Source organism: Misgurnus anguillicaudatus, chromosome 11 (genome assembly GCF_027580225.2).
Source record: "Misgurnus anguillicaudatus chromosome 11, ASM2758022v2, whole genome shotgun sequence".
Lineage (NCBI taxonomy): Eukaryota > Metazoa > Chordata > Actinopteri > Cypriniformes > Cobitidae > Misgurnus > Misgurnus anguillicaudatus.
Window position 1 is genome coordinate 16253049 of NC_073347.2, and position 26915 is coordinate 16279963.

A 26915-nucleotide genomic window follows, 5' to 3' on the forward strand; every position below is an offset into this window, starting at 1 on the left:
AAGCTAGGCATACTGCAAACAGGTTTTTGTTGGATGCATGGTATGAAATAAAACAGGCGAATAACATGGCAGAATGCGTAAATCAAATTATTTTAAAGACACGTTTACACATGAACGATTTTACGAAAAACTGAAAAGTGCATTTTTGAAAAATGTTCTTATACAATTCACACTGTCAAAACAATTTACGTTTATACTAATCCGTAGCCTGGCTGTATTATGCATACCAGGGTAGTAGTTGGCAATGTTACTTTGTAAAGAAACTACACTCTTAGAACGAATGTGTTAAAAACAACACATTAGTGTTGATGTGTTGTCCCAGAATTCACCCATCACTGTTATTATTATTGAAACAACACATTGTGTGTTACTTTTAACACAACATGTGTTATAATTTAACACAAAATCAACACAAAATGACACATAATGTGTTAAAATTACACATAATGTGTTAAAACCTTACCGCACAATGATGTGTAAAAAATTAACACATCCTTTCTAAGAGTGTACATGTCTGCCTACATACATATGCATTCTTACAGAGAGCGATAAATACAAATAATCAAGACGGTGAAACCAATGACCAATTTTATTTGAACAGACGATGAGGTAGGCTTATTATTACAAGTGACCATGGACTATAATGTGGCAAAATTTATTGCAAGCATTAAAGGGATAGTTCACCCAAAAATGAAAATTCTGTCATCATTTACTCACTCTCATGTTGTTAGAATTCTGTATAATTGTCTTTGTTCTGATGAACACGATGAAGAGTTTGGTTTCAAAACGCGATAAAGGACATAAAAAAAAATGAGTTACCGTCAAAATCAGTATTGTATCAGGTCAGTATTAAAAAGTAAATTCTTAATTTTATGCAAAATCCAATATCCGCCGTGTTATTCTGTCATCTTTTCTCCCTTTTTCCCAAAATGCAATAAACGCCAAGTCTCCTTCTCTACAGAATGCAATAAATCTGCTCAACAAATCACAGCGCACCATTCCACACACTGTAAACAACAATGGCGGCACGTTGAATACACACAGAATCCTAGTTTTCCTCATCTAATTTGTACTTCGTGATCAACAAACAAACAAAAACAAAATAATACTTTTGATGGCATTGATAAAACTGTGATGGTTTTCTATGACGCGGAAGAAACGTAAGCCATCAAAATCTAATAATTTACGCAAGAGGCACTCGGGAGACAAATGTTGCTTGTTCTCCCTACAGCATCAAGCTTCTGTCATGCTAACACATTGACCCCAGCGGATCTTATAAAAAACTTTACATTATTTACTCCAAGTCAACGAAAATCAAGCAGGACCAAAACATTTTACAGCTGATCGCTGTAAAAAAAGTTCAGCGACGACGTCCCAAGTATAACCGAAGCAATGACAGTGTTCTTAATATGACAAAGTAAGTGTTTTGATTTAAGCCATTAATGTTTATTTTTTAATCAGTGTATACCATTAGTCAACTAAATGAATATAACATGGCAAAGATGAATGCACATTTACATATTGATTCAATAGATTTATAGCATTTTGAAAAAAAACGTATCATGGATTATAAGAAATCTTTGAAAATCAAATTATTTGAATTTTTTTTATGTTTTTTCAACCTAAATGTAAAAGTTTGCAACAGAATATAGATGTTTTTCATCTTGTCACTTTCAAATTAGTCAAAATGGATTTATTGCGTTTTGGAACCAAACCCTTCATATATCGAGGAATGCTTTTAACCAAACAGATTAGAGGCCCCATTGACTTCCATAGTATTCTTTATTTCTATGGAAGTCAATGGTCCAGTCCTGTCAAGTCTTGGTGCATGCCTTTAGATTTAACATGTAATATGCATGCAAAACCTGCCGTTTAAAAGCCGTTTTCAGAAGTTTGTGTTTTTTGGACACAAACCCCCAAAATCTTTAACCATTACATCAGAGGAAAGTCAAACATTACAGCACATGATATAAATATAGCCTGCAACAAAAACAGGTTAGAAGTATACCTGTGCACTGTCTCTGGGTTGACTCTGATGAACCCAGCACACTGCTGAAAACTCTTAGGGCCCAGGCCTTTCACCAGTTTTAGCTGCTCTCTGTTCAGAAATGGTCCGTTCTTTTCTCTCCACTCCATGATGCTGCGAGCACGCCCTGCATTCAGACCGGCTACATGCCTAAAAGCACAAGAAACTCATTTAAAAAATGTAAGATGTTTAAGACCTTTTTCCCTTTGCGTCTCAGAGGTCTGCGTCTTATCCCCAATATACTCTTTAATGAATTTCTAGAAATGCTGTAGCTCTTTTCTGTCTGGATTTATTTAAAGTTAAGTTTTATCAGCTGGTACGTTTGTTTTGCTATTTTTCATTGACCTTTTTACTAATAATGCCGTTTTTAAAATATTACATTCTACGCTGTAAGTGATGAAGCTTCAAATTTGAAGTTACAACAAGACCTAAGTGGCAGATATTTTGTTCAAAGATCCTCATCCTAACCTGTCGTATCTTTGCATTTAACCACACAGATTCAATAGCCGTTTGCTTTGGAATTACTCGCTGCTTTATATGTCAATATCCTGCATTAACCACAAATCCTGGATGAAAAGTTTAACTTTAGGAGTCCACCCAAGGCCATGGAAATTCCTTTTCATACTGATGTAATCCCTACATATTTACAAGCGAGAGGTCAGATATTAGTAAAAATATTGTGAACATTTTCCAGAAGAATTACCGAATGGCTCCCTAAAATCTCATAATCTTTTTGACCTTTTCATACGAAACAGACAGGCATTGAGAAGTTTTTCGCGACACAGTATGGCCAATTCGGAGTGGCAGCTCCCCGAAAGCAGCTATGCAAACACTATATGTCATCACACATAAATAAGGGCTGAATAATGCCGGAGCCATGAACACTTCGTCTGGAGTTATGGTACTGAGAGCTCATTTAAAGTCAGGTAAACAGATGACCTGATCCCAGCCTACCTCACTAGCATTAACCAAGCCTCCTAATGGCATCGTACTGCTTTACGGCTCAGACTAGTGATGTGTGAGTGTGTGTACAATAATTCATAAGCCTATGGAGTTAAATAAAGCGATCGTGTTTCAAACTACTGCTTACATGTATCTGAATTTAGTGTATCGATGAAAGAAGGAAGTCTGCCTGCCGTCATCAATTTCTTTTTAAAACGTACTCATGTAAACACAGTAACCTCTATAGACTCAGGAATAATCTGTGTAAGCAAAAATGGACATTTTCAAGTGACGTGTAAAAATTATCCAGATTTCATTGTGTACAGCACAGTATACGAGTTCCATGCCACTGTTTTCCCCAAGGAATCACTCACGAAATCCTACAAGGAATTAGGCAGAACGGCTTAATTTACGTTCAGTGTATAAGCAATGTGCGCATTTGGCAGTTTCTGTAAGTTTACGCGACTAATATTTAAAGCTATATATCTCAATTTGAGAATATGTTGGGGAACGGCAATGTTTGTGTATGTAGATCACAATGTTTGTGTGTAGTGGGGACGTGAAGAAAAGTTAGGGTGCATGATTTTGAGTGTGTGTGCATGATGTGTATGGTGTCAGACTAAACAGAGCGTTAAGCAGTAGTGGGGAGGCGAGTGAGAAGTTGCCATGTTGTGACTCCTGCTGGAAAGTATTTGGCCCCTACCTCATCAGCGTCTCTGAACAGATGTTGATGTCCACTCCCACGAAGCTCACACACTCCTGCACCACTCCGTCCAGCGCTGCCCTCAGCAAACTCTGTGACACGTCGTGCTGGAAAGAGTGACCAAGGTCATAAAAAGTGTGTGCACAAAAAATCAAGCACCTTGACGATATTGTTCTGGCATTTCGTTCACTAAATCTATGGTTACTTCAATTTAAAATAAATTTAAACAGTAAAAATTGTATTACTGAGTGTGTGTTTAAATGTCAAGAAAACCAAAACCTCTGATATATCAGCAACTGAGATGTCTCAGTCATTTTCCCAAAACAAGGCCAATGTTGTGTTACTGGCAATCAAACGGTAACCTTAAATACTTTGCGGTGTTCATTCTGGTCTGAGAAAAGACAAATAACAGAATAATAAAAAAAGCAATCGGTGGATCGCTTCGCCTCGAGAGACGCGGCGAAAAGGTCTGAGGCTGTTTTCGTTGGAAAGAATCTGTGGCACTTCAAAGTCCTCTCACAGGGGTTTTCCATTAAGAGCAGGGAATTGATAAAGTTAATCCAGCCGAACTTTTCACACTTTGGAGGCGTTTTTCTAAAATGGAGATGGAATTCAAAGCAAAGAAAACCACAGGCAAAATCCAAAACTGACCGAAAGCAAGCAGGGAATTCTGACAAGCCTTTGTCTGTCTGGCATTGGGACCGGGAATCATATGGAAGATGTTACCGGTGCTTGGGACTTGGTTAGAAAAATGTGCAATGCTTAATTTGGGAGGACTCATTATGATGAGCGCTCTACACTATTTAGGTAATGACTAAGAACCCCTGTAGGGGCTTGGGGGGAAAACTGGGCAGCATAACTCAATCAAAATAAGCAAATATGTCCATCAAAACAGGATTTTATAGGTAAAAACAAGCATTAAACCATTTAAGCAGAAATGAATGATGGAGGAAAAACATGTTTACTTAAACTGCACTGTTATTAAACAAGCTTACCGACTTAAATTACATCTACAAAAGAAAAAAAGATTCAAAGCTCTTCAAAGTGTTAAGCATGCAGGTTAACTTGTGCATCACATGCCAGTTTTATAGTTACATAAAAGGGTAACATCCAAAAGAGGAAACATCAGAAGGTCAAAAGATTAGATTTTCTTTTTCATTAAGGGAAAACCCAACAGTTTACCTTCAGTTATTAAAAGGGTAGCTGTAGCACATGCATTGCTTGTTCTGTGTACTTTTCCACATGTAAATTTACAATTTGAGGTCCATTGCTCTAAATCTTTCTTTACGTGTGCCACTGTGTTTTTGTGTTTGTGTGAATACAAATTCACTGTTTAAACAGAATGAAAAGCCCACGGTTAATTCAATATACACATTCGACTTCCTTCACGCACACAAAAACACACAGTCCAACTCAAACACTAACACAGGAACAGGCAGAAATAATAAACAAAGACATAGACAATATATTTCCCTCATTTTGGGCACAGTGGTTTACTTTAAGAGAGTGTTAATGTTTGAAACTAAATGACCAATTGGGAAAAGAAGTAGGTAGGCCGGAGATGGTGTCGACTGAGAAACTCTACCCTAACGTCTTTTGTGTTACTCAGTCTGGGATAAGTTACATTAATTTGTATTAACCTACTTTACCAAGAGACACATTTTGTGAATATAAAATGTGGAACATGTTTTCTTTATATAAACTACAGCTAATTACAGATATCCTTCTATTTGGTTTCTATACCATTCACATATGTTCAATTACATTCAGTCACACAAAGGCTAAATGTTAGCATCCCACCCCAATTATGTTTCAGATTAACAACAGAGAGAATCAAAGTGTAAGTTAAATCACTGTTATCCACTTTAATAAAACACAGGACATTTGGAATGTAAAAATGCACTCAACAGGGCACAACCGATGTCAGATAGGTCTTAGAAGCAGATGTTCTGTCAACACAAAAACACTCTGAAAACAAATATTGTTTTTCAGTGAAAGCTGATCTTGTAAACTCATTAGCACAACTGTTTGTCCAGAAAACACATGCACATTGAGAGCAAGAAAAGGTGAGGTTCGACAAATACAATGAAATTTATTAAGGAGACTACTCTGTCATTGTTAAAGGAATTGTCTGCATAAGTTTACTAAAATGAATACACTATAAAAAGGAAAATTATGAAAAAAAGTTAAAGTTATTTTTAGTGATTTACTGTTTTCTACATAAAATCATCCAACACAGTGTAAAGAAAATTCTGTAAAAATATAAACTTGAAGGCCATGAATTTAAACTTTGATGCTTCAAATACCAAAAAATAAGCCTGGATTTTACAGACATTTAAGGAAATGTGTAACACAAGGCCATAACCATTATCTGTCAATCCTCTTGTTTTTACCGGGATTCTCCCGTATTTCATCCTGTTTAAACAATTTCCCGTATTTCTCCCATATTTTTAGTCTTTCTGTAAAAAATCCCACTGGCCGTATTTGATGTTTGCTACATTCACCTCTGGTAAAGCAGGCGACATATATGTAACATATCACTCAAACGACACCCGCCATTAAAACAACAACAAGAAAACCTTCCTGAGGATGGGTGGGGGATGACAAGCCGCGATCAAAGCTACAACTGCCACACGCATTATAGCTTTAGCGCGCACTTCTGCCCACCAGCATACACAAACTCGCACATTTGGATGTGAGGGGTGGGCTATTTTTTTCTGACTTTGCATGTAGGGGAAAACTGCTGTTTGTGCTTTACAAAAAAATGATACAAGGTATACACTGCAATAAATGACTTTCTTACTTAATATTTTTGTCTTGTTTTCAGTACAAATATAAAAAAATTCTTAAATCAAGATTTATTATCTTGATGATCAAAATGACATAAGAAAGTAAGTCCAGTGTTTAGACAAAAATATCAAAGTTAAGTGAATTTGTGATTAAAACAAGCAAAAAAATAATAATTCTGCCAATGGGGTATGAAAATGCAGATTTTTTGCTTGTTTTAAGCACAAGTTCACTTAAATTAAGGATTGTTAGATATTTGTTGGGGAGGGGGGGGGGGTTTGTGGTGTTAGGGTTCTAGGAATTTCCCCTCTTTTCAAATCCCAATATTGACAGGTATGGCCATAACCACACCTTAAACATTGTGGAGGACCAAAACATTCGGGTTATATGCATGTATACTATAAATATCAAATATTGGGGGGACAACTTGGCCTTTTCTGATTATTGGGGGGTGCCATCCATGTCCCCCTCAATGTCTATGTGGTTACGGCTCTGGTGTACAATAAATCTTTACATATACACAAGTACCCAAAAAGCCGAACATCAAACTAACACAAAACTAGCCTAAACAGGAACTACATAGACTTCTGTAAGCAGAGGCATTTTATATAAAGGTGCTTTCTTTCAGTGCAAAAGTGATTATGTTTTAATGTTCGGTCTTAAAAAGGCTGGCAGATGGAATTGTGATGGAGTAGCTACTAATTACTGAACAGTACCACAAAACTGTCCCATGGGCTCCTGTGTTTGGAAATAAAAGGTGTTAATGGACATGGTAAAGGAGAACAGTTGCCAGCAACGGAGAGAGACATAAAATCAAATGTATAACACGAGGTGAAAAGTATCAAATTAGAAAAGAATACACAGACCTCAATTTTTGGTAAATAAAAGAACCATCACGAACAGAGATTGATCAAAGGGATAGAAAAGAAACATCACAAAAGCTTAAGGCCGGCCGTAAGATTAAATGACTGCTAGCCGATGCGGGCTGGGTGAGCCGTCTGTCTTACAGCAATGAGCTGTATGTTTGTGTTGACCTGACAGGATGTGGATGACTGCTACTGAAATAAGTCCGTCTGTGTGATACCAAATACCGTCTGAACATTTACAAGGGAGTAATCTTACCCCAGAAAAGTATTGTTTACCACAGATATATCACACGTTGTGATATCCTCATGTCATGTTCTCGTTCACTTAAGCCAGCATCATTACTTACTGTTTCTAAACTACAGTAGCTGCATTGAGATCTCAGCACTAGACGTCCCTTGGGAATCTGGGAAACGTCCCCTCTCAGGTGTCTGGCACACTTTTACAATATTGCCTCTAGTGGTAAATGCACGTAATTGAAACTCGTCTAAAGTTGTAAAAGTAAAGCATCAATTACACCAGACGGCTGCCGTAGTTCATGAGAAATTAAAAGGAACGTTATTTTAGTATCACTTCCTAATACTAGCTAGAAATACATGAGCGTTAAAAAGAAACTGTAATGTTATACAACTAAAAGTTTACTGCATAGACACAGACATCAAGTGGGGAAAACCCTACCTGTGGAAACAATGATTCAGACTGTCTCACACTTGTCCTTGTAACCGTAGAGAGGTGAGAAATATGTATGCTTCAGGAATGCATGTGTAAAAAAGACGCAAGACATCTAAACAATAAACAGGAGTGCCTAAGGTGAAACGCTTTCATTAGAAATCTATCAACTACACATCAATCATTTCAAATCATCCTCTTTTCTAATTTATTATCAAAAAATTCCCAGATGTACAAAAGTTAATATGATGCTTAAAGTATTTGAAATGATTACAAAATGGTCACTTTTTAGATGTAGGACCATTGCAAATAAACAATTTGTGCTTCCACAATCTCTGACAACACATTGTTAGTGGGATAGTTCCCCGAAAAAATAAAAAAATTGTCATTATTTACCCACTCTCATGTCGTTTAAATCCTTAATGTGTTTGTTCTTCAGACACAAAAATGCTTAATTATTTTTTCATCTCTTTCATTGCACAACAACTGAACTTTTGTTTGGGCCGGATTTGGATGTTTCATTTTGAATAATGTGTAACTGAAACAAAAGCAAGTGAATGTCTTCAGAAAACTTAAAACATTTGGGTGATTCTCACGAAAATTTGGTTTTAAAAATGTCAAGCATGAAAATGTAAAAATTGCTTAAATTTACTTTTTTTCCCACCAGACATTGAAAAACAAAGTCTGGAGTAAATGGGAACATTAATTTAAAAACTTTTACTTATCATTTAACACTTTTTGTAACATAATTAAAAAAATTAGTCCTAACCGCAACTCCAAGCGACCATGATTTAAAAGTAGACAAAACATGAAGAAACCTATATATTAAATTACATCCTAAAGCAAAACCCAAATCTAACCCTAAACCCAAGCGAAAATGGTAAAAAAAAACAGAAAACAAATGAGAAACCAATACATAAAACGACACGACGCGCCATATAAGTGAACGGGAAGGACTGGCGTATATGCACGCAAAAGCGGAATTTTGCGTGTCTATTGCACAATAATCACACTGCGTGTCATTTGAACGCATTTGGTGAGAATAGGTTGAATCGATAAACCAATACATTTTCACAGAGAACAACAAATAACTCCTTATTTTTAGCCTTCAAAAACCTGCTGCTGCAAAACAGCCGGATGCAACCTGAGAAGTACGGAGGACAGGTTCCCATGTAGCTGCTCCCAAACCCTAAGGTTAGCTTTTGAGTATTTGGCAGGCAGTCGGCTGCACAGAACGCCTGGAGCTCGGATGAAGCGAAAATTCTCACAGTCCATGAGTGTACTGATAGAGAAAGACACCAAAAAAGTATGGCCTCCGGGCACTCTGGGGCTCTGCTGATGGAATGCACACTCATTAGAACGCCATCAATTTTTACAGCCACCCCCAGATCTAGTTTTAAGGCGTTTCCAGACAGATATATGCTAGGATACATTAATTTATGAGGTAAGACGCCCCTACTGTGATATTAGCACTCGCATACTGGGAGGAAAACAGAAATGAATGGCATATGATGGGACAGGAGAACATTCGATGATCCATATCAACTGTCGGGCTGCAAGCCACGGCTGGGTCAAGAGAGAGGAAATTAGGGCTTCAAAAAGACAGATCAGTCACTGTGAACAAATTGAACAAAGCTGAACAAGAAAGTAATAACAGGCAAAAATCGTTGTGGTCGACATGAAAAATCAACCAACATCAAGCCTTCCAGTAGGCGCTTTTGAAAAAGGCTTCGGCTTTCACCCATAACATCTTTTCAAGCTCTTGTCAATCCTAGTGGATATATCTAAAACTGCATAACCATTTCAATTAGTAAGTGTTAAACCAAGCTACATCTGGTAGAGCATAAGCTTAAAATCAAACTTATGTCTTGGAGAAGCCCTCCACTCTTGAATAACAAAGACCATGCTTGCCCAAAGCTCATATAAAGCTCTCCATCTGTCTTCAAACACACGCTGTGCCACCCTCTGGTTCTTGCTCACAGTAGGAAGAGCGACTGGCAGCTGAGCTCTGACATGGCGGTAACCTCGAAGACAAAACAACCAAAACTCAATTAAAGCATTGAGGAATAGGCGACGAAATTTGATGTGAGTTCACACAGCTTTTTAAACCTGTTTAAGTGTGAACAGACACACACCCACAACCTCCTTCTGCTCCAAATTCAGAGGAAAGGCCAGAGGATAGGCCAAAGTGGCAACGTTGCCTCACCTTCGCCAAGCAGAGCCAAAGCGAGGTCTCCGACCCAAGTCAAGCACACAAAAACATACACTCAGTCCCAAATACACACTCGCACAAACCGCCGAGATTAAATTCAGGTGCAAGGTCCTGTTTGGCTTGGACAGGCCCCAGCGCTAGAACAAAGTGTGTCTGTCCACACTCAGCCCAGTTAACAGCTATTTTTTATGAAAAGCTGCCACTCTGAGATGTCAATCAGTTCTTCTCGTCTCTCCCCACCCTCGTGACCCAGCGTACATCTAACCAGCTGCAGGCTCTGAAAACACACTTCCCAGAGAGAGTTGAAAACACAAAGATGTTTGATGGGGAGATCCCTTTACATACCTCCCAAACCTCTGCCTCATGAGAAACCAGAGCCTGGCGTTTTTCAGAAAAACAAGAAAGCTCCAAACGAGGCATTTGAAAACTGCCGAAGACATCCTGACAGAGGTCTAAGAAACGGCAATGACTGACACTGCTGGACCTATTTTACCTATAAGAAAATACAGCGGCCCGTTACTCTATAAGTGTAGCTGTCATGCATGAATGTTTTGATAGTATTTTTTAGTATAAATACATTATGCTTCATGATCCACAATAACCAGAAACAACAATAAATTGACTAAATATAAATATAATGGTAACACTTTACTGTAATGTTGTATTAGTAAACATTAGTAAATGCATTAACGAACAGAAACAAAAAAAAAATCGTTTTTCAGCATTTATTATTTCTTGTTAATGTTAGTTAATGTCAATACAGGTATTCATGTTAGTTCATGGTGTATTAACTAATATTAACAGTTTAAAGGTTTGATTTTAATAATATATTAGTAAATGCTAAAATTAAAATGAACTAAGGTAAACAAATGCTGTACTGTTCATTGATCGTTCATGTTAGCTAATGCATTAACTAATTGTTAAAGGAAAACACCACCTTTTTTTATATTTTACTATGTTTTTACCTTAACTTAGACAATTTAATACATGCCTATATTTTTAATACATGCACTTTTAATCTTTGTACAGCGCGTCATGAATGTGTTAGCATTTAACCTAGCCCCATTCATTTCTATGGCTCCAAACAGGGATGAATTTAGAAGCCCCCAAAGATTCCCACGTTTTCCCTATTTAAAGACTGTTACACGAGTAGTTACACCCGTAAGTATGGTGCACAAAATAAAACTTTTGTTTGGAGCCATAGAAATTAAGGGGGCTAGGCTAAATGCCAACACATTCAAGAAGCGCTGTACAAAGATTAAAAGAGCACGCATTGAAAAAAAAGGTTAATCATCAGTATTAATTCATCTAGTTGAGGTAAAAACATAGTAAAATATTGAAAAACTGTGGTGTTTTCCTTTAATAAATACAACCTAACTTATTGTAACGTGTTACCAAAATAATATACATAGCATGGGCACACATTCTGACCAGTGCATCTCTGTGGTGATACCTTTCCTTTGTGCCACTAGAGATTCTTTTTTACATTTTGATGCACTTCCAACAAATTTCTGAATGACCATTGAAGGTCACGTTCTTTCTGATCCCATTTTTTAAACCCTAGTTAGTGTGTAATGTTGCTATAATAGTATTAATAATAACAGTAAAATGATAAAGCTCAAAGTTTACTGCCAGGCGATATATTTTCTTTAACAGAATTTCCGTTTCATAGCCTACAGCGAACGGCCAGTTTGGACTACAGCCCTCTACTTCCTGCTTTAATGATGTCAGTAGAAGAGTTTTTTGACTAAACTCCACCCACAGGAATACGTCAGCCGCCTGCTAAGCTAACGGCAAGCTAAGCTGCTATCAAATCACAACACACTAAACAAGATACACAATCAGAACTCATTATATATTTCTGAAGGAGGGACTTCATTGAACAAGGAAGACATCAGCCCGTTTTGAGGACAGTGAAAACAGCGCTATACAAATAAGCATTTATTTTACACGTGAAACATGAACACGTTATATTGCACACTGTAAACACAATCAAAGCTTCAAAAACACAGAAAGAATGGGACCTTTAAATGAAAATCTCCTCACAAACTTTACACAAGAGAAACTAAATAACTTCAATTACTTTCCAGGTCTGGAAAACACCTTTGCATAAATTAAAACAACCTTAAAACTGAGACTTCGAGAGCTTCTGGCATCAAATCAGGTGATGCAGTTTCCTGGCAATGAGATGACATTTTAATGGTTCTTCTGACGCTTGTCTCACCTAGACATTCCTCCATCTTTCCTTTACCTCAGGTGAAGTTCAGGTTGGTGTCAGTAAACACCTGTCAGACAGGACATTGAAGTTTATCCCACACTGCGCTTATAGGACCCACCCAGCAAAAACTTGGATATTGCACTATTCATTGGTTTGTTAAATATAAGCATCCATTAGGCAAGAGAGATAATGCTTATTATAGACTTTATCCACCTACAAGTGATTCTTTTTATTAGTAATACATAGAAAAATGAGTCACACAACATCATTCACAACTAGAGTATTAGTATGAATCAGAATATAAGTGATAGTGTTCAGGAGCACATACGATTTTCCCACGCGAAAAAGGGCTGCACTATCAATCATCGTCAATCAGCTTCCTGTCAGTCATTGCTCACACCTTCACCGAGTCTCTTCCGCTTTACCCTGAGGGAACAGTCTCAGCAGGCCCATTAAAAAGAGAAAGCTGTCAGGAAACTACACTGACATCACCACAACTTTAAACCTTAAAGGCACAGTCCATCCACAAATAGTCATTATATATTTACCTTTACATAACAAACCCACCTGCCTTCCATTAGATGCACTGATATGGCAAAAAGTTAGAAATTAGGATTGTCAGTCTCATTTCACTTTGTTTGGGAAAGAAATTTCTCATCATGTGGTCAAGGGAGAAAGTAAGTCCAGGTTTGGACTGCCAAAAGAAAAAAAAATGTTTTTGGGGGTGAACTGCCCCTTTAAATAATATTGACTTTTTACTCAAATAATAAACAGAAGCAGTAAACAACTTAAAAAGTAAGCACTAAACTTCAAAGAACTAAAATAAAATACATATTAAGTAACTAACAGAAATATTCCTTCAGGAAAACTGAAAAATGTGTTTAATAAAAACTGATTAATTTAATAAAATAGATGCAGACTTATTAGCGGACTTAATACACACATGGGAAAGTGTGTCAAGGAGAGTGACAGTTTTCTTAATATCCGGGTGTGCGTGTGCTGCTTTCTCTCGCAGCTGGGTAAAATGGTAAAATGTGCCCTCTGGGACCTTTAAGCAGTTGGGAAACCTGAACAACAGTCCTCCTCTGCCTCAGTGATTGACAGTTAACTATATAAATGTAAACTCTGGAGGTCCCACCCACCCACAAGGGGCATGTCATGACAGTACAACCGACAACAGAGGGCAATGTGTAATCTGAAATCTTGTACTGTATAGACAGCAATTCAACTTAAACAGTACATGTTTGATTTTCAAAGTGGGGGTAAGAATATTGAACTAACATTAAATGTTAAATTGGCTTATTAAAGAAGCCCGTAAGAGATCTGAATATATGGGAGGACATGCTTGCATTTGCAATATCACTAAACGGTCCCGTCTATTTGTAGCACAAACAAATACACAAACATGTGAACCTCTCTCACGCGCACACACACACACACGCTTTGTTGCTGAGATTATGTAGCAGGGTAAATAAACACAAAGTGCTGACAGACATGCATGGGGACGCCGTGATGCACACAGGACAACTCTCACACTGTGCAAGGGCAACGAGAGGTGACCCTGATCCTCTGCTAACCTAAACCTGTGCACATATGCATATGTTCTTTGGGTCAAAAGTTTTCAGAGAGAAATATGTGATATATGATATTGATCCTTGACTTTTGCAAAGATGCAAGATGTTCTTTCCTCTCCTTATTTGGGAAATGGCTCCAAGGGTGCAACGGACTTGGTTTACAATTCCCTTGTATAGCTAATCAACCAGCTGAAGAGGTAATATGAGCGGCGTATCAAGCTCAGAGCACACAAAAATCACACAAAGGACACTAAATGTAAAGTGACCATAGTCTGGAATCATTTGCTTGCCGATGCTAATTAGTTTCATATTTTTTATCTTATTCCATGACATACAAGTGCAGCTTAAATGAATAGTTCACCCAAAAAAGGAAAATTTGGTCAGTTTCTCACTTTCACGTTGTTACAAACCTGTAGAAATGTCTTTCTTCTGGTGAACACAAAGGAAGATATTTTGAGGAATGTTTGTAACTAAACCAAATCAGGGGCCCCATTCATTTACAAAGTAGGAATAAAATATATGGAAGTGAATGGGGCTCACGAACGGTTTGGTTACAAACATTCCTCAAAATATCTTCCTTTGCGTTTATCAGAACAAAGACATTTATACAGGGTTGTAACAAAATGAGAGTGAGTAAATGATGACAGAATTTTCATTTTTGTGTGAACTATCCCTTTAAGTGTCCAGATAATGTTGTCATCAGTATGTCGACAAGGTCAGTCGAGTAGGAGAAAAAATAGCATGTAGCATAAGCTAGAGAAAAAAGCAAAGTTGAATAGTGAGAGGAAGAAGAAAAAATACAAATCAAGCGCAGCCTCAAGTCAACATATGATGCTGCTGGGAATTGCAGCTGAATTAATTTCATGAGAGAAATGAATTACTCATAACACAAGACTATAAAAGCAAACAGTCAGAGACAGGATTAGTTCACAGGTCCAGCTGACTTCTGTTTAAAACAGCTATTACTCAAATGTAAAAACGAAAGCCTGGCTAGAAAGTTGGGAAGAAGCCTACAATTTCAACATCCGAGTACATCAAGAGCTTAGCCAAACATATCAAATACAGTAATGCGTGGCAGGACTCTTTACTATCAACAGTTTGTTTAATAAAGACAAAAAAAGTTGCACTATAAACACCCAAAGCAATAAACTAGCAAATCATATTTATCATAATTGTGACATAACACTGAGAAATAAGAAGAGATCATGTGACTCACCTGATAGGTGCCAATGCCAATGTGTTTGGGGTCGATCTTAATGAGCTCTGCTAAAGGGTCCTGAACTCGCCTCCCAATGGACACTGAGAAAGCGAAAGACGAGTATATCAACCACCAGGGAGGAAATTATCTCACCATGCACAGTTTACTCTCAAATATAATAATGCCTGTCTCAAGAGAAAAGCAATATTTACACTTTAATAAACCAACAGACTTAATTAAGAATAAATTAAGCCCACACAAATGGCTTTCATCATGATTATATAAATAAAATAGATTTGCATTTACTAAAGGGAATTCCTGGGATTGCAAGGCAAAGAATTAAGTTTAAGCTTAGGGCTTGTGTAACAGGAAACAATACAAGTTTGTATGTGACACATCATATGGTGAAATATCTGCAAGACACCCACACACACATTCAATAAAAATAAAATAAATATTTATAAATAATGAATTATTGAATTATTGAAATAATTGAGGAGCTTAAATGCAAAATCTGATAAACGCCACTTCCGTCAAAAATGAGAATAATATTAACTGAATGTCAATCAAATACTTTCACTTCAAATCTGCTTAATCCAAAGCCTAAGATCATTCAGAAATACTGGTTTGTTAGCAGAACCCATTTAATGCGGGGTGCACAATTTTTGAAAGACGTTTTGGAAAAAGGAGTCAGGCCAAGTACCAAAACACACTTGTAGCCAATTAGCAGTAAGGGGCGTGTCAACAAACCGACATCTTTGCCTGGGTTGTGTATGTGTGGGGCGGGTCTACCAAAAGAAGGTCCAGATTCTATTGGGGTAGGGGCGTGTTTGTTTAGGCGATTTCAAATGTCAACATTGGCTTTCAGAGATCGTGCACCCCACCTTTAAGAGCCTGATAAAAAATGCTAATTTACAAGAAAACATGTCACTTAAAGGGTTACTACTTTTTTGATATAGTCTACGCAAAAGCTTTTGGGTTTTACTTGTTGATTTATTTTATTTTACTTGCTGATATGTTTTATGTAATAAAATAAAATAAATAAATAATAATAAAATAAAATTAAGGCTATTTACACTTTCCCAGCCAGTGTTTTTAAAAAAAGTTGCCAGCCAGCAGCAGCATTTTTTATGATTTTCACAAAATTTTACGCCTTTCAGAAAATGTTTTTTGTTTAAATATATATAAACATACAATATATCAAATAAAAGAACAGACCCTCTGGTTTAAAAAAAAAAATTCTACCTTCATTTGTTCTCTTTTTATCACCTCTCAAATAAGGGTAGGTTTCTTCAAAAATACCAAATTTTGAGCAAAAAGCTGAGATAATTGCATTTTTGTAAAAGACTTTTGTTAGAGATCAGATTCAGACCGATGATTAAAACATATATTGAGTTTGAACTGTTTGACCTGAGGGATTGCTTCCGGGTTGTATAAGTTGGGGTAATAACCGAGGGGCAACCTTCCGATATCTCTGATGAAGTCAATACGGAAGTGACTTAAACTGCAATTCATCGACTGGCCGCTCGAGGCTGGCTCCAAAAGGAAGTCAATTCCCATAAAACACCATGTTAAAAATGGCCAACTTTACAGTAGAAAATAATATATTTACAGCCTGGTACAAAAAGGTTTTTGGTCTGTATAGCTAAGTTTGCCCTTCATGACAACTGTGAGTGGGGTACATTTTTTTTGTAACTCCTCCGTTAAAATTATATTAAGTTTTAAAGTTTTGCATAATTAAGGTCGTGTCCACTTGAGTGAGGGGTGAACAGCCATTGCGGTCACTAGAATTGAGCTAGGCGGGCGTGGTTTCAGCAACCAGACACCTCAGCTTTACCCACGTCCCGCCTCTTTACCCATTTTCGGATATCCGCGAGTGATGCGCGGCCAAGATGGTGACGGCAGGCAACGCCTACTTTAAGCATCAAAAATGATCTTCAAAAAACCAATGGGTGACGTCACGGACACTACGTCCATCTTTTTTTACAGTCTATGGTAATAACGGTGGATAATAGCGGAAATACGGATTGCCGAAAAAACTCGTCATTGGCAGGAAAGCATTTTATAAATGGTGGGGAAGAAGTTAATAAAATGTGATTTAGCGGGCAACTCACAGACTCCGTGCGGGCAATCTGTTGGAGACCACTGCTTTAAATACTGTGAGATTTCACACCGTGTGGTTTTGGGGGATGAACCACACATTAAATGTCCCTCTTTGAGTAACAATCAGGCTCGCCAAAATGTCTTTGGAGGGCAAGGATTAAGGGAGACGTTTGAGGTTGAAGGTATGATGCAGACTATTTCAGTGGCTAAGTAAGTATAGCGTAATGTAGCAAAAGTAGCTTAAGTTACAGTGGCTTTAATAAAACAAACCTTAGATCAAGCAAGCTCATGTTCAAAACACACAGACCTATAGAGCTCACCTAAAAAGTTCCTGTTTTTCACTACTGTTTTACCTAAGCTCAAAACAAAAACACTTCTGTCAGTCTGAAACTTGAAAATTTTATTAGTTCAAGAAACCAGACAAAAATTAAAACTTAAAAGGGATGACAGGGTCATGTTAAAGCCTTAGCTACAAATAAATGTGACATCATTCTGTCTGAGAGAGAGAGAGAGAGAGAGAGAGAGAGAGAGAGAGAGAGAGAGAGAGAGAGATACTGACAGACACATTTACTTTTGCAATACGAGTCCCGTATCCCCAGAAAATTTTGTAAGACAGGCAAAGGAATGAGCCAACAAAGAGAGGTCTGGTCAAATAAGAACTCAATTAAAGTAAATAAAAACTCAATTTAGAAATTGTTGAATCTAACATGTCCCTGGAAATATCATCTGTGAGCAGGCCAAAGACAATATTATAAAATGAAATGAACATAAGCAGTGTGGAGCACTTGTTCCATTAGCTTTATCTAGTCTCGTTGAAGGTCAGCAAATGAAAATCAGATTTTCAACTTCATGTGGTCGGGTGTGTGAGTGTCAGAGGGTGAGGGGAGAAAGAGAGAGAGACGCTCAGACAGAAAACAGCACTGAAAACTTGAGACAGATTGTGAGACAGTACGTGGTTTCAAGCTCCACATTACAGAGAGTGGAGAGAAGTGCTTTTGTGTGCGCTGTACAAGGCCTGAGCTGTAACTCCATCCCTGTCCAAATATTATTACAGGCAGCAATTTCCCACAGAGTTCAACGTGGAGACGCTGCGAGTGAGGCTTGGCGATCACGCTTCGACAGCCCACCTCAAAACCTCCTTCAACGGTCACTCACTTTAGCGAGAGCAGACACCTTGATCTTTCAGGTATTACAGAGAGACGACCACCTCCACAGACTACTCTCATTCAACAAATGCACTCCTTTAGAGTAGGTCTTAGGGCCCAGATAATAAAAACAAAAATGTTCTTGATCACTTGAAATGTTGTTCGTTGTACTATAAAAACAAGAACTCAATACTTCTTTCCAGTTCAAAAAGACAATTTACACATCAACAAGCCACAGAGGAAGAAAACGTCTCAGATCATCTCAGTCTGACCTTAACAGCTCGAGTGGCACGTTTCTCTGTGGTCAGCAAACACACAGCCTGAAGAAAACCAGCAAACTGATGCTCTGACTCATTGCACACGGGTAAGGAACACTTTTTACATTTTTAAATGCGCAACAGCAAAAAATGACTTGTGAAACAGTCATGAAAATTATAACATTTCTATAGGTTGTGTAAAAATAAAAGTCACTATGAATTTGAAAACTTAAATTTTAAATGGATATTGTATTTTTTTTTATAAATTACTTATCTGTGCTCTTTATTTTTAATTTTTTAATCTATGTGCCCATAAAATCTAAAAGGAACACGCCTAGATTTCAGGAATTTAGCCTATTCACCGTATCCCCCAGAGTTAGATAAGTCCATACATACCTTCCTCATCTCCGTGCGTGCTGTAACTCTGTCTGACGCAGCCCCCGCTAGCTTAGCTTAGCAGAAAGACTGGAAGTGAATAGCTTCAGCTAACATACTGCTCCTAATAAGTATCAAAGTAACGCAAACATTTTCCTATTTATTGTTGTGATTTGTACAGTCACACTGTGTACAAATAACAAGGTGATATGAGACAGCGATCTTTAACAGTATACGTACTTGGAACTATATTCTCAGAAGGCGAAGCACTGCTACTTGGGCGGAGTGATTTGCTCACAGCACCCGAGAAGCCCTTGGTGAGGAGCAGAGAGTTCGATCAGAGTTGTGCAGATCGCTCCGCCCAAGTGGCGGTGCTTCGCCTTCTGAGAGTGTGGTTCCCAGTGTGTATACTGTTAAAGATTGCTGTGTCTCATATCACCTTGTTATTTGTACACGGTTTGACTATACAAATCACAACACATAAATAGGAAAATGTTTGCATTATTTTGTCACTTATTGGTAGCAGTATGCTAGCTGAAGCTATTCACTTCCAGTCTTTGTGCTAAGCTAGCGGGGGCTGCATCAGACAGAGTTACAGCACGCACGGAGATGAGAAAGGTATGTATGGACTTATCTAACTCTGGGGGATACGGTGAATAAGCTAAATTCCCAAAATCTGGGCATGTTCCTTTAAAATAAAACGTAAACCTCCTCGAAAACTTCCTCTCTTCACTTCCTGTCATGAGGAATGACATGAAGATTGGGTTATCGGAGACTTGTTTCTGCCCAAGAAAAGATTGCGTGGATTATCTATTAGCAACATGGCCCAACTTCCAACAATCCAGTCAAAGAACGTTATCGTGAACTTGTTCATTCTGGTGTTTGTGAACGGCACGCGCTCAGTTTAACGTCGTTCAATAGGGTGCCAGATTTCTAAAGAGTCTTCCAGGCGAAAACCCGACTAAAACACACTGTAAACAGTCCTTAATGTGTAGCGGAAAAAACACCCAATCTGGCAACACCGCCAGTTTTACAGCTGCATGCGTGCGTCTCAAAACAACTCCCTGCCGCGCCACTCACATAGTTTAACATTAAATAACATAATATTTGTCCTAAATCGTTAACCATTAACATGGGCTGCTAACGTATATTCTGGATCTTGAAATAGACTCTGACTAAGCTCACGCTATTTAACGTGCACGTGCGATACCTGCGAGTTGTCCTACACGCGATGCCCCGCAGCGCTTCTCGCCCGGGGTGTGACCCCCTTGAAGCACCCGGCTAGCCTTTCAAGGTATGTGCAAGCAAATACAAAAATTATAAGACAGTCAATGCTAATGTAAACCCTAGTTGGATAAGGATTTAAAGTTGGATATGAAGAGGAAATCTGACGCATTTAGCTTCAGTGTTAAAACTGATTAAATAATTGCTGTCTGTGGTTCTATATGGGCTATAATGGGAATAATTTTTAAAAGATAATATGGGAAAAAAGAACTATAAATTAGTTCATTTTTGGAACTAGTCCAAAATTTTGAAATATGAACTATGAACGGAATTAGTTCATTTTAAAATTTGTGATCTATGAACTGAACTAGTTCATGTAGAAAGTGATCTTTCCCAACACTGGTCTTCATTGTCTTTAGTAATGCTGCATGATGTATTAACACTAAAGGTCTTAAACATTTGTTATCAGACACATTAACTCTTTCACCGCCAGTTTTTTTTTTTAATTTGCCAGCCAGCGCCAGCATTTTTATGATTTTCACAAAAAATTAATTATCAAATATATCAAATGAAAGAACAGACCCTCTGCTTTCAAACAAAAAAAACGTTTCATTCTACCTTTATTTGTTCTTTTTTTAATCACGTCTCAAATATGGGTAGGTTTCTACAAAAATACCTAATTTTGAGCAAAAAGCTGAGATTATTACGTTTTTGTAAAGGACTTTTGATATAGATCAGATTCAGAGCGATCCTCAAAACATACATGGAGTTCTTACTGTTTGACCTTAAGGGTTGCTTCCAGGTTTTATAAGTTGGGTAAGAGCGTCACCTGGTGGATAATAGCGGAAATATGGATTGCCGGAAAACTCGTCATTTGCAGGAAAGCGTTTTCTCTTCATTAACTCATCAATGGCAAAGAAAGAGTTAAGGGGCCGATCACACAGAACCTTTATTTAGTTGCCTTCAGAAAAGAACAGTCTGGTGCATTTTTTTATATTGCTAGCCAACCACGGAGGCAGCTGTCTTATCAATAAAATATTGAAGCGCTCTGACCTTGATTGAGAGGTGTTTCAAGCAACTGTAAACTTCTTTTATCACAACAGAAAGCATTCTTACCTCATTCGATTGGACAATGAAAAAAATGCGAATGGCGCTTTTCCGCTCAGAGCACTCTTTCAAAAACGCATGGCGGAGTTGGCCAAAACGCGAGGTGTTTGGCACGAAAAAACTGTGAGAATATCGCTCACGGCCCATAAAACCATACAAAAATGGCACCTGCCAATGCCATAAGGTCTCCTGAGTAAAAACGCTGTAATGAAATCAGGGGGTCCAGTTTTCTCATACATAACATTGCATAATAGTACTGTTTCTTCAAATTTTACTAAATACATAATAAATAGATGTCTTTATTATAAAAAAGCCACTTCTCATATTTCTATACTTTGCTGTGCATTTAATATGTGAAACGCAGAGCATTACACACATTTACACATAGGAAAATCCAATTTCTTATGCATTTCATAAACGTGAACTAATATAGCTTTCTCCTGCACTTGACCAGAGGAGAATTTATGATAAATCCCACACTGATTTACTGCTTTTATAGAGGAAGTCTGGTATAATATTCACATCCTGTTTTTAAGAACACTGGAGAGATTTCCAAACTTTTCACTATGCTTTATGTATAGCAGAGAGAGTTGTGTGGTCTAAACACAGAGAAGCCCTCTTAAAGAAATAATAGAATAATAATGTGTTACACATAAAAATTTTTTTTATTTGTTTGATGTTTAGTAAGAGCCATGCTGCATTAACAAAATGCCTTGTATACCTTAAGGTCTAAGGGCAACTGTCCATCACTGCGCTTGAAGTCAATGTATTGACCTTGAAAAATAGAGATATGGATGTAGCATACAGGATAACAATAGAGTCTGCTTTAGACTAGGGAGACAAAGTTGACTGAAATGGCATGTCTGGTCTGATTTAGCTGGAGCCAAGTTAGACTGACAGGTGAGGATAATTTAGCTCTTCAGGGCCAGTACATTTGACTGGAGGCTTGGGTCTTGGCACTAGAGAACATACAAACCTATCATTTAGAAGAACAGCTTTTAGTCACTGTTAGTGTCCTTTCCAGTGAAGACATTGATGTTTGCATATGTTAAAAAAATCCTACATTCATAATAAATGCATCTATATGACAGCATCTTTCCCATTAAAAGTAACAAGACCACAAAAAAAAAACTGTTGGAATAGTAAAAAAAATTATGTACTATATTGCTATATTTAAATCTGGTGTAAAACAATGTTTGATTTATCCCATTGATCATAAATTCATATTTATATATTATTAAAAACGTATTGTTCAGCCACTACTTTTTACATGAAAATAAGGAACATGCTATCACCTGCACTCCTTAAGTTGGGATCCAAGTCAGGCATCTCCTTAACAGCCTCAGGACTTACACTGTAGATGGACGCTCCTGCTTCATCTGTTATGCTGAAAATAATAATAAAGACAGACAGACTGAAGCATGTTTCCAAGGGAATCAGCAAGATAAACTCAAGAAGACCCCAGATGATGTGGGACCTTCATAAGTTCACTCCCCGGTAAGTCTAGGAGGACAGACCAAAGAGCCCATTTAAATACATTTCCATAGAAAGCACATAGGACCCAAAGCTTGCACAGATGACATGCGCTACAACACACAGACACTCAATATAACCGTTTATTTTGGACATCATCTAAGCTCAGACACATGGATGATAAAGTCTGGGTCTCTGGCTCTGGTTGTTTATTAAATGCAAGTCACAGAAATTGAATCATACAGCATGTTCCAAGACGAAAGAAGTTAAGAGACATGAGTGGTGTAAAATGAAAAACAAGATTTGATTCAAAGTGTTGAAGTCATGTATCATTGACTAAAAAATCCCTCATGCCTGTTATTCTGGTGAAGATTCATGGTCTCTTGTGATTATGTTATGGTCTTACAAAACAAGTACTAAATGAAACCCAAACATAGAAATTTATTAACAACGTGATAAATATTTGATATCTATATGCAGTTTTATATAAAGCATTTGTAATTGTATATATCAGTGTTTTCTGAATTTGTTTTATGTACCTCCACAGTCACATCTGTCAGGCTTGAGCATCAACATTATTAACATCAGATGAGAAATGTATTAATTGTATCTCGTATTAACAGTTTTAAGTTAAATTCTTCACTTTAATAAATGTAAGCAAAAAGACCTCCAGAAGACTAATGTGACTGATTCATTACATATATGAGAATAATTACATTTACTAATTGCATAAATAATGCATATTATATTTTTGAGCTGAGACATGTTTGGGGAGAAAAACAGTAGCATCCAGTTCTTGTCTTGGTTTCTTTTGGGCCTGCAGTTGACATGTTTACTGTATAATATTTATTCAAGCATTTTTATGTCAATGATTAATGCATTTTATCAATGTATTATCGCATTTTTTATATTTTATTTAATGTAATTAAATAACTTTTTTAAATATCAAAAAGCTATAGAAAAAGAAATCACATACAGTAGGCTGTAATCTCACAACAGTTATAAAATCATTTTCAAGTCAAAACATTACTGACTGGTTTGTTCAACCTATACTTATTGATCAATACTATTCTCATAATTTAAAAAGTACATCATCTCAGGCAAATACAATGAATGACATATGACAAGATATTCAGAGGTTTTGTTTACGTTTTGGTAATCTAACAAGCAAATAAAAACATGGGGCAATACTGCCATCTAATGGTAAACAAGCATATATTTCATATATAACCATGTAGGCTGAAAATAGATTCATCTTTCACAGTAAATACTAAACAATAAACATTTCACCATAATTATATGCTTAACAATTCTACATAATTATAACCATTTATAATATATACAAAAATAATATTTAAAATTATGGATAATCATATAACTGTTTATGTATAGAATGTAAAAAATGTAAATTATTCTTAAAACATCTTTAATAATTTCCTCCCTGGCTTATCAGTCTCTTGAGTAAATCATCAACTCCTTGGTTGTGCACTCAGTACATAAAATAAATGTTATGTGTGAACATCTGCTAAAGTTTTCATCTACTTTAGTGCTTCTAGAAACATAAATAATGCAGCTGCCTGTCTGTCACAAAGCCAAATCATTTGAACACTTGTTTCTCCATTTCCCTCTATGTAAGAAAGTTCAGTAAAAATAAAACACATTTCCTCTGAATAAAATTACCTGGAAACAGTAAAATAAGCCAGTAGGAGGTGAATAATGATACTCCGTTTTTTACTTGTCTTTAAGCAATGCTCATGTGGTTGGCATAGAAAAACCTAAATTTTCATTACTTTCCAAACTAGTTCTTTAACCCATTTACTCCTAAAACGCCTAAAACCTATGTTATTCTAGGACAGTGGTTCCCAAACTTTTTCAGCGTGCGGCCCGGCCCCCCTTGTGTACAGTGCATTTTTTTGCGGCCCTCCGAAAGAAAATGTATGACAAAAACTGTTTTAAAATGTAATATTTTAATTAAACAAAACATATAAGATTATACCTAGTTGTGCTGTTGGTTAGTTGGCTTATTATTTTTTAGGTTTAATTACATACCATTCATGATAAATGAATGTATTAAAATGTCATAAAACTGGGGCCCCATCTCGTGGCCCCCCTGGGGGCCCCGGCCCCAGTTTGAAAAACACTGTTCTAGGATAAATACCCTTATCTCCTGCAGGTTTTCAGAAAAAATACTAAGAATTGTCAACTTTTACAAAAAACGTAATATCTAAGCCTCTGTAGCACTTTAGAAACATGAAATAAAAGTAACCGGCGGTAGATGTAATGTTTCTGCATGCAGCATCAGGCGAAAATGGGTTAAGGTATCTTAAAAAAAGTTTAAAAACAATTCTCAGTAATTTACTTCTCTTCGCTACTGATTGCAGATGTACACTTGAGTTGACCTTTGATAATAATGTCCTCTCCACATTAAAGTATCCAATGAAAAAATAGGGCAGTTCATTACCGCAGCCTCTATTACATTCATTGCCTTTCTCTTGCTGCCCAAGGCTTCCTTGTTTAACTTTGCCAATTAGTGTCATCATACCCATGACAGGATACAGAGACTTTGTGACATGGACCTTCAGTTTGACTGGTGTCCTCGTTTCTACAGACCCCCTCCCTCAACCTCACTCCTCTCATGTCCCTTGTGACAGCACTAACAAGCCCTGGCATCTGACCAAGGGGTCAAGGTGAAGCAGGTTATTTAAAAGTTTTGTAACAGATTAAGACAGAAACCCATACAGACAAAATGAATTAATAAAAACAGTGGTTCATCCTTATGGAGAGATGAATATGATTATCATAATGTGCATTAGTGCAATGTGTTACATTGTATCTAAGTAAAATTATATCAATTAAATTTGATTGACTGTTAGAAATCAATTTAAAAGATGACCAAAGTCATTTAAATTTCTTTTTAACAGCTGATCTGGTGCTGATGAGAGTGACAGGGGCTGTGCTGTGACATCCTGAGGGCAGCTGTGAGCAGATATCTTACTATATGACCTGACACAACCAACAGGGCACAGACCACTTACTAGTGCTCACTGACACAAAACTGTGCACACATGAATATAATGCTTTATAATAAAACTTTTAAGTATTATTTTTATTTAGTATTATCATCATTTTGAAAAACATGAAGCTGAAGTATTTGAATAGATTTTAAAGGGGCCATGGCATGAAAATCTGACTTTTTCCATGTTTAAGTGCTATGATTGGGTCCCCAGTGCTTCTATCAACCTAGAAAATGTAAAAAAAGATCAACCCAGTAACTTAGTTTTGGTAAACCATTCTCTACAATCACATGAAAAAATAGGTCGTTGAAATTTGGCTCTCCTTATGATGTCATAAGGAGCTCTTATTATAATAATACCGCCCCTTAATCTGCACTATCCAACCACAGCACTGCCATTTAGTGCAGAGAAAAGCACAATTGAGTTTTAATTGCAACAAACCACCATCATTGTGATCAGTGTTTATTTATATGGTATTTTGAGCTAAAACTTCACATATGTGCTCTGGGGACACTAAAGATTTACTTCATATCTTAAAAAAGTCTTGTGCCACGGCCCCTTTAAACCAATGTTTAAAACTGACATAAAATGTAATTTTGTTTTGGTTATCACAAAACCAAGTCAATAGTTTATGCAAAATGTTTCTGCATACTTTTTACCACCACAAGAAAAACAAAACAGAAAAACTGTAGTTTAAATGGAAGTAAATGGTTACATTACTATAGCTTTCTGGAACTAGAATGATGTTCTTGAAAATAAACTATAAAAAAAAACAGGGAATGCAAATGAAAAAAGATAAATCACTGCACTTCATTGAGGGCATGGCTAAACTTGATAAAGGACATTACAAACAGCCGCCACCGGCACACTGGCCAAGCCCTGGCCTAGTGGATACAAAGATGTAAGAACAAACCAAACAATGTAATGACACAAAGAAAAACCCTCTCTGCAGATGACTTGATGACCCTTAAGGTCTGAGAGTCATCTACTTCTACACCCCCACTTTGGGAACTATCATGTGTTT

General features: G+C 37.0%; 1 protein-coding gene across 1 annotated transcript in view; it reads right to left on the minus strand.

Annotated features, from left to right (window-relative positions):
* srbd1 (S1 RNA binding domain 1) overlaps window positions 1-26915 on the minus strand; it is a 73260-nt gene that overhangs the window by 19416 nt on the left and 26929 nt on the right. The window contains exons 15-18 of the mRNA XM_055170283.2: window positions 22700-22791; window positions 15212-15294; window positions 3672-3778; window positions 2009-2176 (exon numbers count right to left, since the gene is read on the minus strand). Of these exons, the coding sequence (XP_055026258.2) occupies window positions 2009-2176; window positions 3672-3778; window positions 15212-15294; window positions 22700-22791 (450 nt within the window). The remainder of the gene's footprint in view (window positions 1-2008; window positions 2177-3671; window positions 3779-15211; window positions 15295-22699; window positions 22792-26915) is intronic.